Source organism: Suricata suricatta, chromosome 17 (assembly GCF_006229205.1).
Source record: "Suricata suricatta isolate VVHF042 chromosome 17, meerkat_22Aug2017_6uvM2_HiC, whole genome shotgun sequence".
In the NCBI taxonomy this organism is placed as follows: domain Eukaryota; kingdom Metazoa; phylum Chordata; class Mammalia; order Carnivora; family Herpestidae; genus Suricata; species Suricata suricatta.
In genome coordinates, this window is record NC_043716.1 from 41,620,181 (window position 1) to 41,635,146 (window position 14,966).

Sequence of the window (14,966 nt, forward strand, 5' to 3'; positions counted from 1 at the left end):
TCCCTGAAAATAATGCTTGCTCTTCAAATCATTTTTCAGAATTCTACTAAAGGCTCTGAAGCCATCATGTAATTCTGTCTGCTGGGCTGTAATACTGTGGATTAGAGCCACAGGGCCCGGGGACACGGTGGACTGGCTACTTGCAGGACTACATTGTTCCTGAATCAGCCCTTCTCCCTTCTGAGCAACAGCAGGGAGAGCTTACACAGCTACAGAAATCTGAAGACACTGCTGGGGTCAAAACTGATGATAAATTGGTACGCTTCTCACCAATTTATCTCAGATACTGTGTTCACAAAGCATTACAAATCACTTCACAGCTGACTGCATGATTTACCTAGAAGATTTTAGAAGGAAAATACCTATGGCAGTCATTTAATGTAGTTTGTTTTTGTTTTTGTTTTTTTCTTTACAGACAGCTCTTAATGTACTAATTACTACCATGAGGAGAGGAGCTCATAGCTACCTCTCCTAACGACCTACTAACCATGACAAAGGCTGTGTAATTCCAGTTGTAACTTGACCAGTTTCAGTTGACAGGTCAACTGAAACTCCTTTGGGTAGCAACTCTGCTCTAATTTAAATACACACACCCCTTTCACTTCTTACACACGTAATTCTTTACTAGTGTAATATAAGGTCACCACTCTTCCCCCAGATCCCTGTTTTTGGCCTAGTGTCTTCAGCCCCTTCAGTCTAGGCTCCCTGGCCCAGGCCCTGACACAATGTTCACTAAGAAGACACTCAGATTTGACTGGCAAGTACATGCAATTAGCTGCCAGAGGAAAATCTAAGTGAGATACTTACACAATGAGCTGGGAAGTTCTATCACAACTCTAGGTAGATAAATCCGAAAAGGAGGAGTGGTACTGGACAGAAAGATGCAGGAAAAAAAATAAAAATATACAAACTGCCCCAGCTACAGCATGACAACTGAAGTGCCAAACTTCTCATTACTCATGGCACACAGCAGGCACATGGCAGGCACACAGGGCCGGTCCACATCAAATGATGCCAAACAACAGTGAGGCAGGTGCGCTGAAGCTGGGCTAGCAGTTGTTCTCAAAGACTCCTTGTTTGCTTGTTTTAAAGATTTTTATTTTTAAGTGATCTCTACACCCAACATGGGACTTGAACTCACAACCCTGAGATCAAGAGTCCCATGCTCTACCAACTGAGCCAGCCAGGGGCCTCTCCCAAAGACTTTTTAGAAATGAATTTAAATCAGATCCTCTCATTTGGTAAGATAAAAGTATGTATGGTGCTCAAGCTGCATTTTATTGGAGACCTTATCAGTTGGGGATCAGATTAGCAGTTATGATGCAAACCAGGACACCTGAAAGTAGGGAGCTGTTAATAGTCATGCTGGAATAGCAGGTAAAAACCAGGATTGCTCAAAGCAAATTGGAATGTCTGGTCATCCTAGTTTTATCAGGAAGTTTCCTACAGAAAACGTTATCACTATAAAATTATCGGCATATAATATCAGTATATATCAGCAGGCAACATTATCAGTATATATAGCATTAGAGTCTGATAAGAAGTCCAAAAGAGAAGGCTAAAGAAAAAGAACTGGAAGAATCGCTGAAGAAAGAAAAAATGCATAAAGAGTGGCATCAGTCAACTGGACATAATGACAGGTCGATTCTAGAAGATGAGCAGTTTCTCTAGAAAACAGAGAACCCCACAATATATTTCTACTCTTTGGTACCACCTCTCTTGTGTGCCAGGTAGGCAGTGGGTCATGAGAGACACACGGAAGTATGAGGAGCCTGGGCTGAAGGCAAGACCATGCTGGATGCACTCACTATGCAAGCACGGAAGCAAAGGAGGCGAGGGGCTCCTACCACAAAGGGGCTGGGGCAGGTCTGCTTATGGTCCTCGAGGGCACTGCAAGCTCTCTAGGCACAGAGCCCGCTCCTGGAACCCACAGACAAGCCAGGAGGCACCTGTGTGGAGGGGAGGGGCGGCAGCTGCAGATTCTGGAGTCTACATGAATACAAATGGGAACACGCCAGCATTAGCTCCATGTTAATCCCAGCCTTTCAGAATCACAAACCACAGCAAAGCGTGTTCTAAGTGGATTCCGTCCTCCATTTTCTATAACCTCATTAGTGCTCTGAGGTAAGTGAAGCCAAATTCTCTGGTTCTTCTGGGGCTAAAAGGGTTCATCTCAATTCTGAAGTGGTTGGCATGAAGCACCTAGTTAGCAGGGATCTGATGACAGTAGGAATCTGATGACTTAGAATCTTTAATGTAGTAAATCTGTCAGCAATTAGTTGAAAACATACCCTAATCATATTTGGTAGCATATAAAAACGTAAATGAGCAAATTCAAATCGGTGCTATCAGTAATAATCTCTAGTTTCTAAAAATAACCTGGGAGTAGACCAAGCAAACATTAGCTGTCTTCTAATGAAACTGCCTCAGGAAGTGGACCTAAACTTCTGGCAAAGCACTAAAGCTTTCTGGAATGACCTTAAAATCCCTCATTTGTTCTCCCTGCTTTTCAGGAAAAATTCTTACATTTTTCACATAACACAAGCCACAGAGCGGGGTATTCTTAATAATATAAAAAGTCACAAGGTCTGGAAGTTCTACTCAAGATCTGCACTGTCTTCCTTTGTGTGCCAGAGAGATACGAACGCCCACAGACTAAGTGTATTCAGCAAAACAACAACATGCGCCCGCCCCCCAGCCGTCCAGGGCCCAGCAGTCACTTCCGGAGCGCCCACTTCTCTCAGTTAATATGTGCACAAACTTCGGCAAATCAGCTACATGATATATTAGGATGTTAACCAAAAACATCCAAATTCTGTTGCTTAGTAACTGCTGTCAAAAGATCCAATTTCCAGCTCTGCTCTTTGTATGGACTAAACCACGAAGAGAGGAGGATTAGGCACCAGGACTCGGCTCTGTATGAACTACAATCTGTGGTGGGGTTTACAGGAGGACATTCAAAGAAGATTATTTCCTTCTTGCCAAGCCAAGAAAGGAAAATTTCTTCCATTAATTTTCAGTTCTTTAGAAACAAGACTGTATTATTAATGGGTATAGTTTTAGAAATCACTGATATTCCTACTTAATTTTGTTCAAACAATTTAGCCACATTGGATTGTTCTATTTCATTTCTGTACTGATTGTGTACTCAGAAAGCATCAAGATTAGGTAATTAGTTAAAATCAAACTCTACTGTTTTGTTCTTTTGTTCATTTAATGGCACTAATAGACATAGTAAAATAGATTTTTAAAAAAATACAGATGCAAAACGGATAAAGGAAAGATTTAACAACAGAATGGAGTTGGGACACAAACATAAAATGGGGGAGAAGATGATCTGTGGGCCCTTCAAATATCTTAGTGGAACATGGGGTATCCCTGCCCCCCCCACCTGGAATGTGGGGATAATGGCAGCGTTGAGGACTTTATCCATGGAGACAGGATTCCTTAAGCAAATTAAGAGAAGTATAAGGTAAACTTTAAATTAATTAAGCATAAACTAGCATGTATTTTAGCACCCTCCATTTGTGAACAAGAGGCAATAAGATAATTACAATTAAATCTCTAAGATACTCATTAAAACAAGCCTCTCTACTAACAAAAACTCTTACTTCTCAGTTTAAACAATAAATGGTATATAATGATATTCTATGAATTAGTCAGACCATCTTTCTTTAACAGAAATTAGTATGTTAAATTATATGATGTTATATTTTTTAGTTACATAAACTATTACCGTTACAAAACATATAAAAACATCTTTTGAGTACTTACTCATTAAAACGTAGCTGAAGAAATCATTTTTTTAAATGTTTATTTTTGAGAGTGTGTGCACACACATGCACATGCACGGGTGGGGGAAGGGCACAGAACGACGGAGAGGAAGAATTCCAAGCAGGCTCCAGGTTGTCAGGGCAGAGCCTGATGTGGGCACTCAAGCTCAGAAACTGTGAGACCATGATCTGAGTCGTAATCAAGAGTTGGATGCTCAACCGACTGAGCCACCCAGGTTCCCATGAAGAAATAATTTTAAATACCAATCTTTTACCTCTCAAATTGGCAAAAAACATTTTTGTTCTTTTAAGATTTTATTTTTAAGTAATCTCTACACCCACTGTGGGGCTCAAAACTCACAACTCCGAGATCAAGAGTCACATGCACCACCAACTGAACTAGGCAGGTGTCCCAGCCAAAAAATATCTTAATAATATCAAGTGTAGGTGAGAATCCAAGGAAACTGACATTCACATAATGGGGCTGAGAATGTAAACTGGTACAACTTTTTGAACAAGAAGACTTTATAAAAATCAGCAGTAGTTTTACATACGAGTTTTGATACTGATATTTATAAAAAATCTTCAAAATATCAATGTTTTTATCTTAGCAATCCCAATTCTGAGAATTTATCTTAAGGAAATAACCAGAAATGTATATATACAGTAATAATGATAAGCAAAAACAACCACTACACTTTACTGAGCACATAGTATATCCTAAAAGCATTGCATGATACTATACATGAGATTATCATCTCACTTAATTCTGAATATTTTCTTCATTCATAGATAAGAGAACAGAGGCTTATAAGTTAAGTGACTGTAAGATCTGGTAAGTGTGGTGGAGCTGGGATTCTATTTGAATCTAATTTAATCTAATTCTATTTGATTCTATTTGAAACCTAAGTCCAAGTTCTCAGCCAACAGAATATGATGCTACTCTAAAAAAAAATCTAGTAAGAAAATGGGGGATGGTGATTTCTCTGGTTTGGTAGTTCTACAGAATATTATTTTTAACTGCAAAAAAACCTGGAAACAAACCAAATGTTCAGCAAAAGGGGAATGTTTAAATGAAAATTTTACAGGGGTGCCTGGGTCGCTCAGTCACTTGAACATCTGACTTCAGCTCAGGTCATGATCTTGCAGTTCCTGAGCTTGAGCCTCACAGCAGGCTTGCTGCTATCAGCAAAGAGCCCGTTTCAGATCCTCTGTCCCCCCCTCTGTCACATTCTCTCAAAAATAAGTAAGAACATTAAAAATAAATAAATAAATGAACATTATAGAGCTATTAACATAATGCTGAGATACATTTTAGTGACAGAAAAAACCTGATAAGGTATTAAAGGAAAACAGCAGGTTTAAGACGGTATGTTGAGGGGTACCTGGTGGCTTGGTCAGTTGAGTGGGAGTCTTAATTTTGTCTCAGGTCATGATTTCATGGGATTGTGCTCCGCACTGGGCTCCGTGGTATTAGCATGTAGCCTGCTTGAGATTCTCTCTCTGCCCCTCCCTTGCTTGTGTTCTCTTTCTCTCAAATAATAAAATAAACTTAAGAAAAAAACAATCAGTATGTCTAATGTGATCCCCAATACATAATGCACGTGTTTGTGTGTCTAGGTACAGAAGAAAACCAAAGGACAACAATATGATTCTTTTCTATTTTCTCCTGTGTTCTTTTCTGTATTTTCTAAAATTATTTTTGTGATTAGGAAAAGCTACCCCTTTGGGGAGGGGGCAGCCCTTAAAAGGAAAGAAATGTCTTCTCCACAATCAATAAAAAATTACAGATTTTTTTGTGCTCTGAAAAAAAAAAAAGAAAGAAAACGTCTTCCCTCCCTACACTAAAAATGGAGGGAGGAGAACACCAGTGGGCGGTAGGCCAGAAGCACGGAGGAATGGCGTTTATATTCCATTTTCAAAAGCGGCCTGGAAGACTTAGCACCTTCGTACTGGTTTGAGCCCTCGGGCTTTCGTCAACCTATCATTAGGCAACAATGTGTAAACTATTTGCAGGGTAGGATTTTGCAATATTTCTAATATATTCCTAAGACTCCTATGCTTCTATGCTTCATTCTTTGTTCTGTACTTTAGTTACAGGGAATGACTGTTTTTCTTTTTCTTTTTTGTCAAGAAAAACCAAAAAGTCTAATATGAATTTATAATACTGATGACATGGAAATAACTTGAGTAACTTTAAGGGTGCATGGATGATCCAGACAGTGAATCATGAATCGAAACAATTTTGAATAAGCTTGTATAGACACTTACTTTTATATTCCTTAGCCTTCCACTCGTCTAAAACTGTACCTTGAAAGGCTTGAACAATTTAAAGATTAAATCATAAGTTATTAAGCCATTAATTTAACCATTTAAGCCCTTAAACCCAGCACATATTACCTATCCCCCTCAAGTCAATTTGCAAGAGATTAAAATAATAAAAATGATAATATCTCACACTTACAAAGCAGCTTTGATCTGTAGGAGCCTAAAGTGCTTTTTTAAAACTGTATAGAAAAACGAGGACCATCCACCCACACCTCAGAGCACATCTGAGGTAGAAGTGGGCAGCTGGTGAAAAGCAACGGAGTAATTTACCACCTGCACAGAAGACTGCTACTTTTGAACAAGTATAAGGAATAGACAGAGTTAGGGAAATACAAACAGAGTTAGCTGTTCAATTAAGTGGTACGTTCAATGGCCACAGATTCCAAGGGTTATTATTTAAAGTTTCGCCAGAGGAAGTTGTTTAAGGGTTCCCCTGAGAAGGAAAAAAATTAAAAACAAAGAAAAGCAACTACTACCTACATTAGGGAAGTTACTGGTTCTGGTGATTCTGTCTAGATTTTCCAGGGAAGGACAAAGACTACCAGTCTCACCTCAGACACAGAATCAACTGTAAAATTGAGGATCTCTTTGTGTCTCGCAACATTTCCGTCTCTTCCACACTCAATTTTAAAGGCCTTTATAAAGAATATTGATCTTGGGTGGGTCAAATGGGTGACAGGCATTAAGGAGGGCACTTTTCAGGATGAGCAATGGGTGTTCTATGTAAGAGATGAATCACTGGGTTCTACTCCTGAAGCCAAGACTGACTACTCTGTATGAACTAACTTGAAAATGAATTAAAAAAAAAAAACAAAAAACAGAATATTTATCTTAATGTTACAGTATGTAGGACAAGAATCCTGGTCCAAGCTATGCCTCCTCCACCCATTTCAAGCACCTTACACGAACAATCCTCTGCCATCTGTACAAACAAGAAGCTGGCTTCTCAATTTATATATATTTTAAAATATATTTTCCTCTTCAGTCTCTTCCCTTAAGAAAAACCCTATAGTCATTGTATCCTGTATCATTATAAAGTGGGGACCTAGGAACAAGGGGAAAGAACTCCTGAGCTGTCTTTACCACTGCTGCACTCCAATTCTCAAAGCTCTTTTCTCAGATTCTGATTTTCCCACATTTCTTTAACTTACAGTCAGTTCATATCTATAAAAGTTCAAGCATGAAAAGTAGGATTTAAGTTAAAGAAATACTTCGACTAGTTATAAAAAAAATTTCTTCACTGTCTGGGAGTATATCAAATCAGAATATCGATGAGAACACTGGCTCGCAGGTGACATGAAACAGCCATTAAGTCTTATAATTGATTTTTTTTTTTTTTTTAAAAGCAGCCACTTGCTATCCTAGAGGCTTCCATGGCATTTGCTCAAGTGTAAGAGAGATGGACCAGATGGTCTTAGAGTCCTTTCAACTCTGGGACTCTATTCTATGTTGCTCTTACTTTCACTGATGGTTCTAAGTAGCCGTATTAAGAAAGTGACAAATGGCACTTGGAGAGAAGAAGAAGGATGAGGACTGCATCGAGTGGCCAAGCAGATTCTGAGTACTACCTGCTATACCGCCATCCTTTTGTAGAGAATATCTTTCCAATGAACTTCTGTTCTTTCCCAAACTACAGAGTCAACCTAACTGATCTCCAAAAGTTCGATTTTGTACCCTGATTTAAAAAAAATCCTAAATGTATTCACTCCACTCTACTCAAATACTTTTAACTTGATCTTTCAATCAAGTCGATAAAAATTTAAGAGATGAAAATTAACGGTAATATGTATTAAACAAAACATAATTTAGAAGATAAAGGAATGCTAATAAAAATGCATTACAAAGTTTAATCTACCTACACAGTCCGTTTCCCCCCCAGATTCTGCGGGTAATTCAGTTCCACTGGAGAAGAACACAGCTGCTACGGCTTTTCCATATGTACAGGCACAAAGCTAGACAGATAGGTACATGTGCACACACGTGTATCTAAGAGATAGGAGATTCAAATGAAAGTAAAAACTGTGATACCTTCTTCATGGCCTGACACTTGGCTGTCTCAGAAAAGCCAATCATCTTATCAGGAGAGCAGATCTTGATGAAGGGGAAGTTGGACTCCTCCGCAATCTTTGCAGCTAAAGCAGTCTTCCCACTGTGAGGAGGGCCTGCATAAAGATAGGAGCAAGTCAGGGGAAAAAAGCCAACCCAAGCAAAGGGGAATAAAACAAGTTTAAACTTTTATCCACAACGTGCTGAGGTCTCAACTAGTTCCTCATTAACATTTCCTGACACAATTTCATAGCAGACATGTTTTCCCTTATTTATTAGCAACTAAACTTAATGAACTGATTAGCATTTCTCAAAGGTATGATGAAATACATTCCTTCTTACTTTCTCATAGTCTTAATCTTTGAAACTCCTGGCTAAATATGTAATATGCAAGGGTTTTGTTTCTTAAAAAAAAAAGAGAGAATGCCTTCAAATGCATTATCTGTACTCATGTTATTAGTTCTACCAAATCACTTGTCTAACAAAAAAAATATGATCTTCTTAGGAGATAATCTTGGGAGCAGGGAGCAACTGCCTTATTAGAGTAAATGTGACTTAAAAAGCTAAAATTTTAAAGATTTAGGCCTTCTCATAAAGGCAACCAAATCTATAAACTTAACTGTATTTAGACATCTTCTCCTCCTTCCCTTCTGTGAAAAGGAAGATGTGTCCCTTTCCCATCCATAAACCAACTAATTCTTCCTTCCCATCTTTTCAGGAACCTGACTTTACTGCTTGTATCCTCTTCCCCATGTGTTCCATCGCTTTGTCTTCCCTACAGGCTTTCCAACAGCATTTCAGTCTGCTCTAGTCTGCCTAGCAGTTTAATAAACAAACCAAAAATACCTTCTGGACTTCACACCCCTCAACACTAGTCCTGCTTCTCCCTTCAAAATGAAACTCTTCTAAGTAATTATTTGCACTGGCTACCCACTTATCATTTTCCTCCATTCTTGAACAAACCCTATGGCTTCCATACCTATTACATGGAAAAGGCTCCCCGCTGGGACATCAATGACCTCTGTCACCAAATCCAACAGACACTTTATCTGTTGTCCTCTTAGGAATATTTGAAACAATGGAGAACTCTTTCTCTTTTTTTTAATACTTTTCTTGGCTTCTGTGGCAGCACCTTCTCTTTCTCCCCCTCTTGCTCAGTCTTTGTCGACTTTCTGCTTTACTTGGTTCTTACATGTTGACAAACCTCAGAAATCAGTTCTAGGCCCCCTTTTCTTCCCAACCTATACCTTTTCTGTAAGTAACCTCACCCAACTGCCATGGATTCAACAACAGTTTATATATAGACAACTCATAAATGTTATTGCCAGTCCTTCCTTTTCTGTTTAGAACTCTCTTCTAAGCCCACATATCCAATGGGCTGCTCAACATTTCTAACTCAATTATCCTATAGGAACCTCAAATCCAACATGTCTAAAACTGAACTCAAAATCTTTCTTCTTAAAATCTGCTTCTGCACTAGTGTTCCCAATCTTAGTACAAAGCACCATTTACCAGGTCATGTATACCAGAGATATCATATTTGATATCTTTCCCCATATTCAATCTAGTTATTTAATATTTTAAAGCTTCAGGGCACCTGGGTGGCTCAGTTGGTTAAGCATCTGACTTCAGCTCAGATCATGATCTCATGGTTTGTGGGTTCGAGCCCCGCACTGGGCTCTGTGCTGACAACTAGCTCAGAGCCTGGAGCCTGCTTCAGATTCTGTGTCTCCCTCTCTCTCTCTGCCCCCCTCCCCCACTCATGCTCTATTTCTCTCTGTCTCAATAATAAATAAACAGAAAAAAATATTTCTAAGCTTCAGCTTCCCCATCTACAAAATAGGGATAAAAGAAGCATCTGCTTTCATAGCATTGAAGTAGGGTTTAAATAAGATAATATGTGTAAAGTGCTAGTAGAGTGACTAGCAAATAACAGTTCGAAGAATGTTAGCTTAATTTTGATTAATAATTAATAACAATATTATAAATCTTCTTTCATTCTATCTCCTAAATATTCCTCAAAATGGTCTACTTATCTCCATCTCCACTACCACGATATTACTTCAAACCACAATCAACTTTCATTAAGGCGCATTAATGCAATTGCTTCTACCCATTGGTTTCCCCTGTATCTTTTTTGACTCTCTAATCCATTCTCTGTCACAAAGCAATCATGATATTTTGAAAATACAAATCTTATCATGTCACTTCACTGCTCAAAACCCTACAAACTGCCGCTCAGACAGAGACTAAATCTTTATTATGGCCTACAAGGCTGTGCATGAACTGGCTCCTGTCTACTTCTTTGGTTTCATGCCTAGCCACTCTCCTTTTCTGTTTCTTTCTTCCTTTCTTCTTTTTTTAAATGTTTATTTTTGAGAGCGAGAAAGACAGAATGTGAGTGGGAGAGGGACAGAGGGAGAGGGAGACACAGAAACTGCACAGAGGGAGCACAGAGCCCGACGTGGGGCTCAAACTCACATACCATGAGATCATGACCTGAGCTAAAGTTGGACGTCCTTCCTTTTCTGTTTCAATATCCTTCCCATCTAAGGCTTTTTCACATCCTGGTTCCTCGACTGAGAAGATCTTCCCCAATTACTTTGCCTGGCCAGTCTCTCATCCTTCAGGTCTTGGCTTAATATGCTTCAGGGAGCCCTCACTCCCAGACCTTTGGAAGGAGTTAGAGTCCTCTGCCATAACTGTAAACAAGTCTTTTGGAAGGAGTTAAGAGTCCTACTACCCATAACTGTAAACAAGTAACTGAATATCCTTACCTTTTTGTCTACTTGGCAAAATCCTAACTAATCCTTCCATCTAAACACCACCTTTAGCTTTCTTGGATCATACTGGGTAAAATGACTTGCACTCACACACACCTTCACATATACACTGTAGTTAAGGATTTGTTTACATGGAGGCACCTGGGTGGCTTGGTAGGTTAAGTGTCTGACTTTGGCTCAGGTCATGATCTCACAGTTCATGAGATCGAGCCACACGTGGGGCTCTGTGCTGACAGCTCAGAGCTTGGAGCCTGCTTCAGATTCTGTGTCTCTTTCTCTCTCTGCCTCTCCTTGGCTTGCGCTCTGCCTCCCCCACCCAACTCAAAAATAAACAAACATTGGGGCGCCTGGGTGGCTCAGTCGGTTAAGCAGCCGGCTTCAACTCAGGTCATGATCTCACAGTTCGTGGGTTCGAGCCCCGCGTCAGGCTCTGTGCTGACAGCTGGCTCAGAGCCTGAAGCCTGTCTTCAGATTCTGTGTCTCCCCCTCTCTCTCTGACCCTCCCCTGCTCGTGCGGTCTCTCTCTGTCTCTCAAAAAATAAATAAAAGACATAAAAAAAAGAATTAAAAAAAATTAAAAGAAAAAAAGGAATTTGTTTATGTGGTTTTTTTTAAATGACCAGACTGAGTTCTGTGAATGTCTTTGTATTCCCAGCAACTAGTTCAATGTCTAAGACATGTTACTCAATGAATACTTATTTAATTGAATTAAATACTATGTGGTATCATAGAGTCTATGATATAACATAATACTTAGTGAATATTTATTTAATTGAGTTGATTACTATGTGGTATCACAGTCTACTAAGCAACAGAAGTTTCAGTGCAATCCTATAAGAAAACTAGTTGCTATCATTCATTAGTAACATACTCCCCAAAATTTTAATTTGTTCACAATATTGGTGCATAAACTGGATTACGATTTTAGATGATGAATAGGTTTTGAACCAAAAGTAATTCATTTTTTGGGAATGTGCTAAATAAATAACTTTGTTAAAGTGTTGCTTTTTTTTTTAAACTTTTAATGCCATCTTCTCATTCTTTCTCACCTTCCAAAAGGACGCTAACCAGGGGTGTACGATCACTATTTTTAGTCTGCTGAACCAGCAGCTCCCCATCTTCTAGAACTCGAGTAACTGGATCGCCCCATTTGATAATACCATTCATAATGTAACTTGCATAATCCTCTTGGTTTGTGCCAAATGCCTATGGAGCAAAAGTATAATTTAAAGCATTTTGAGTGTTAGCATAAAAACTAAAATACCTAAAAATATAAAAGATGAGTAATAATTCCTACATATTAGAAGTATTGAGCAATATCCCACATTAATGTAAAAAGCTTGAAAAGCAAATAAAAACAAGTAAAAAAACATTATTTTATAATTTCTCATTTAAACTTTACCCAATGGTGGTGGTGGGGAAAGCTGTTTTGGATGATTTAATAGAATAAAACATAGATTCTAGGGTCAGATTCTACAAGAGCCTAACCCCTTGTAATCCCTGAGAAAGAGTAGGTCCCAATGTGCTTGTTTCTATAAGGAGTACCCTGGCTGTGGCTTTCTGTTAAGAACAAAGAGAGAAAGAGACTATAGACTTACAACTTAGAAACAGCTGGCTCAGCAAAGATACTATCCTAACACTGACTGTAGGTGTCATGGATTAAAATGGGAAAGGAAATGGTATTGAGGAGATCTTGTCCACATCAGCTTGTTGGTATGGGATACAAGTTAAATGGCACCAAGGTAAGTTTATGTGTGTAAATATAAGATTTAGAATGAGGTAGAAACAAGCAACTATAATGAAAGACTGAAGTATTAGAAAAAGGAAATAAAAGCAATTACTATATATAATAATGTTATGTGTGCTTGCTACATATTAGAGCTTTAATCACATCCCTCTTCACTTTCAACTTCTATTTTTAAACTGTAACTGCCACCAAACCAGCTGCCAAGGGTAGTCAGTAACTTTAGCACTTAGTGACTTAATTATGTTTTTAAAAGGTTAACAAGTGAAGAAATGAGTAGGAAAACAACGTAATCCAGAAATCTCATATCTTGACAACTTCAAATTTTAAAAATTTATCACAGCCCTCAAAAAGTCAATTTTTCATTATCCAACATAAGGAATGATTTTAACAGTTCCTTAGAACTTGCACCTCACAGAAAATCATTCTCGGTACTACTGTCTCAACAATATACAGGGGTCTCATTACTCTGTGACTTTGCCACCAAATCATGTCACAGACCACACTTTTCTCCTTGGATGCACTAGTCCTTTGATTCCTGTGTACAGAAGAAAGTTACCATTCCCTGTTTTGGATATGGGAAACCTGATGGCCCTGTAACAAGTTATAAAGGAGGAGCCTAGTAAGCATTGGTTGAATGGCTATTGAAGGAAATATAGGATGGGCTGGCTTTTCATCTTTAGTTATTCCCAGTATTCACTGCAAGCCTCACGGCAGCAGCTGCAAGATTCCTGAACCAAGAAACCGTCATCCTCCAGGTTAACCACATATCTGAGCCTCCCTTACTCATTCTGTCATTTTATTTTGTTTTATCCCCTAGACGCTTAGAGTAAATAAAAGGAAGTTATTAATTACTTAGCTAAGTAAGTTATCTTAGCTTCCCCTTCCTGGTAGCCAAATTATTTGTCATTAAAAAAATCTTGGAATAGATCAGTTAGGCTGGGCTCTAATATTTTTGGTAACTTTACATATGATAACAGCAAAAGATTAAATCATTTCCAATGCTAAGTAATTTTTGAAAGTAAATATTTTATATTTAAAAGTCACAATAGTCACAAAAAAGTAGACAAGGTGAAAACAAATAGATTTTTGTCTTTAAAGGACATACCTGAAACACATAATTAAGAATATATAAAGAACTTAAACAGACCAAATAAGCAATAAATAATACAACGGAAAAAACAGACAAAAGACATGGACAGCATTTCACAGAAGGTACTCATACAGCCAATAAACATATGGAGAGATACTTAAATTCATAAGCAATCGGTGAAATGCAAATCGAGGACAAAATGATATCTCATTTTACATCCAACTGAATGGCAAACATTAAGTCTGACAATATCAAGTATTATGAGATGGTGATCTCCCTATCATTAGAAATAATTTCAATTTAAGCACTAATTACCCAGCCATCAGCATTAATGTCCAAATATTTCTCCTATGGACACTTCTAATCCTAAGATTTCCTGATTTTTAAAAGTACATATCATATAACCTTACAGAATACTGGGTAAAATGGCAATTGTGATTATTTTTTTAGCTTATCCATCACTCAATATTCATACTCACTGGTTTGATATCATTCTCCAAAGAAGCAAGAAAGTCTCCTCTTGTCACCTGCAGGCTCTCTGCTTTCTCCATGTCCACCTCTACTTTAGTGCTGGCCTAATCAGAAATAAAAAGACAATGTAAGGACTCCCAAGATTTAATACTATTTTTAGTCTAAGAATATAATGCCTGGGGATTTAAAAAGCATCTTTTCACAGACAAAAGACCTCTCTCTCAAATTCACAAACATATATAACCTTTGCCTAAACAATTCCCTTTCTAGGAATTTATCCCATGAATATATCCACAAATATATGTAAAGTTGTACGTATCAGGATATCTGTTAGAGTAATCTGTAATAGCAGAAGATTAGAAGCAAACTGTCCACCAAGAGGGTACCAATTAAGTAAATCAGGACACATTTGTACCAAAGAATGATGGATAGTTTTTTTTTTTCCCTTCAAAATAAGGCATAAGGAGGAGAAAATACATACAGAAGGTCCTAAGAACAGTGATTCTCATCCTTGGCTACATACAGAATAACTCTAGGGCCTTTAAAGATATATAGAAGCCCAGCCCTACTCCCTTGAGGATTTTGATTTAACAGGATCAAAAGAGGGTCCGTCTATTTACATTTTTTAAAGTGCCACAGGTGATTCTGATGCTCAGCTAGGCTTGTGAACCATTCCTCTACAAGACGAAGGTCCTAAAATTTGATTTGTACTCATACTCTGTGGCTGA

General features: G+C 38.2%; 1 protein-coding gene across 2 annotated transcripts in view; it reads right to left on the reverse strand.

Moving 5' to 3' along the window:
- Positions 1-14,966, reverse strand: part of NSF (N-ethylmaleimide sensitive factor, vesicle fusing ATPase) — a 142,359-nt gene that overhangs the window by 33,030 nt on the left and 94,363 nt on the right. For both annotated transcript variants that reach the window (XM_029927201.1, XM_029927200.1), the window contains exons 13-15: positions 14,247-14,342; positions 11,980-12,136; positions 8,130-8,263 (exon numbers count right to left, since the gene is read on the reverse strand). In XM_029927201.1, coding sequence (XP_029783061.1) covers positions 8,130-8,263; positions 11,980-12,136; positions 14,247-14,342 — 387 coding nt within the window. The remainder of the gene's footprint in view (positions 1-8,129; positions 8,264-11,979; positions 12,137-14,246; positions 14,343-14,966) is intronic.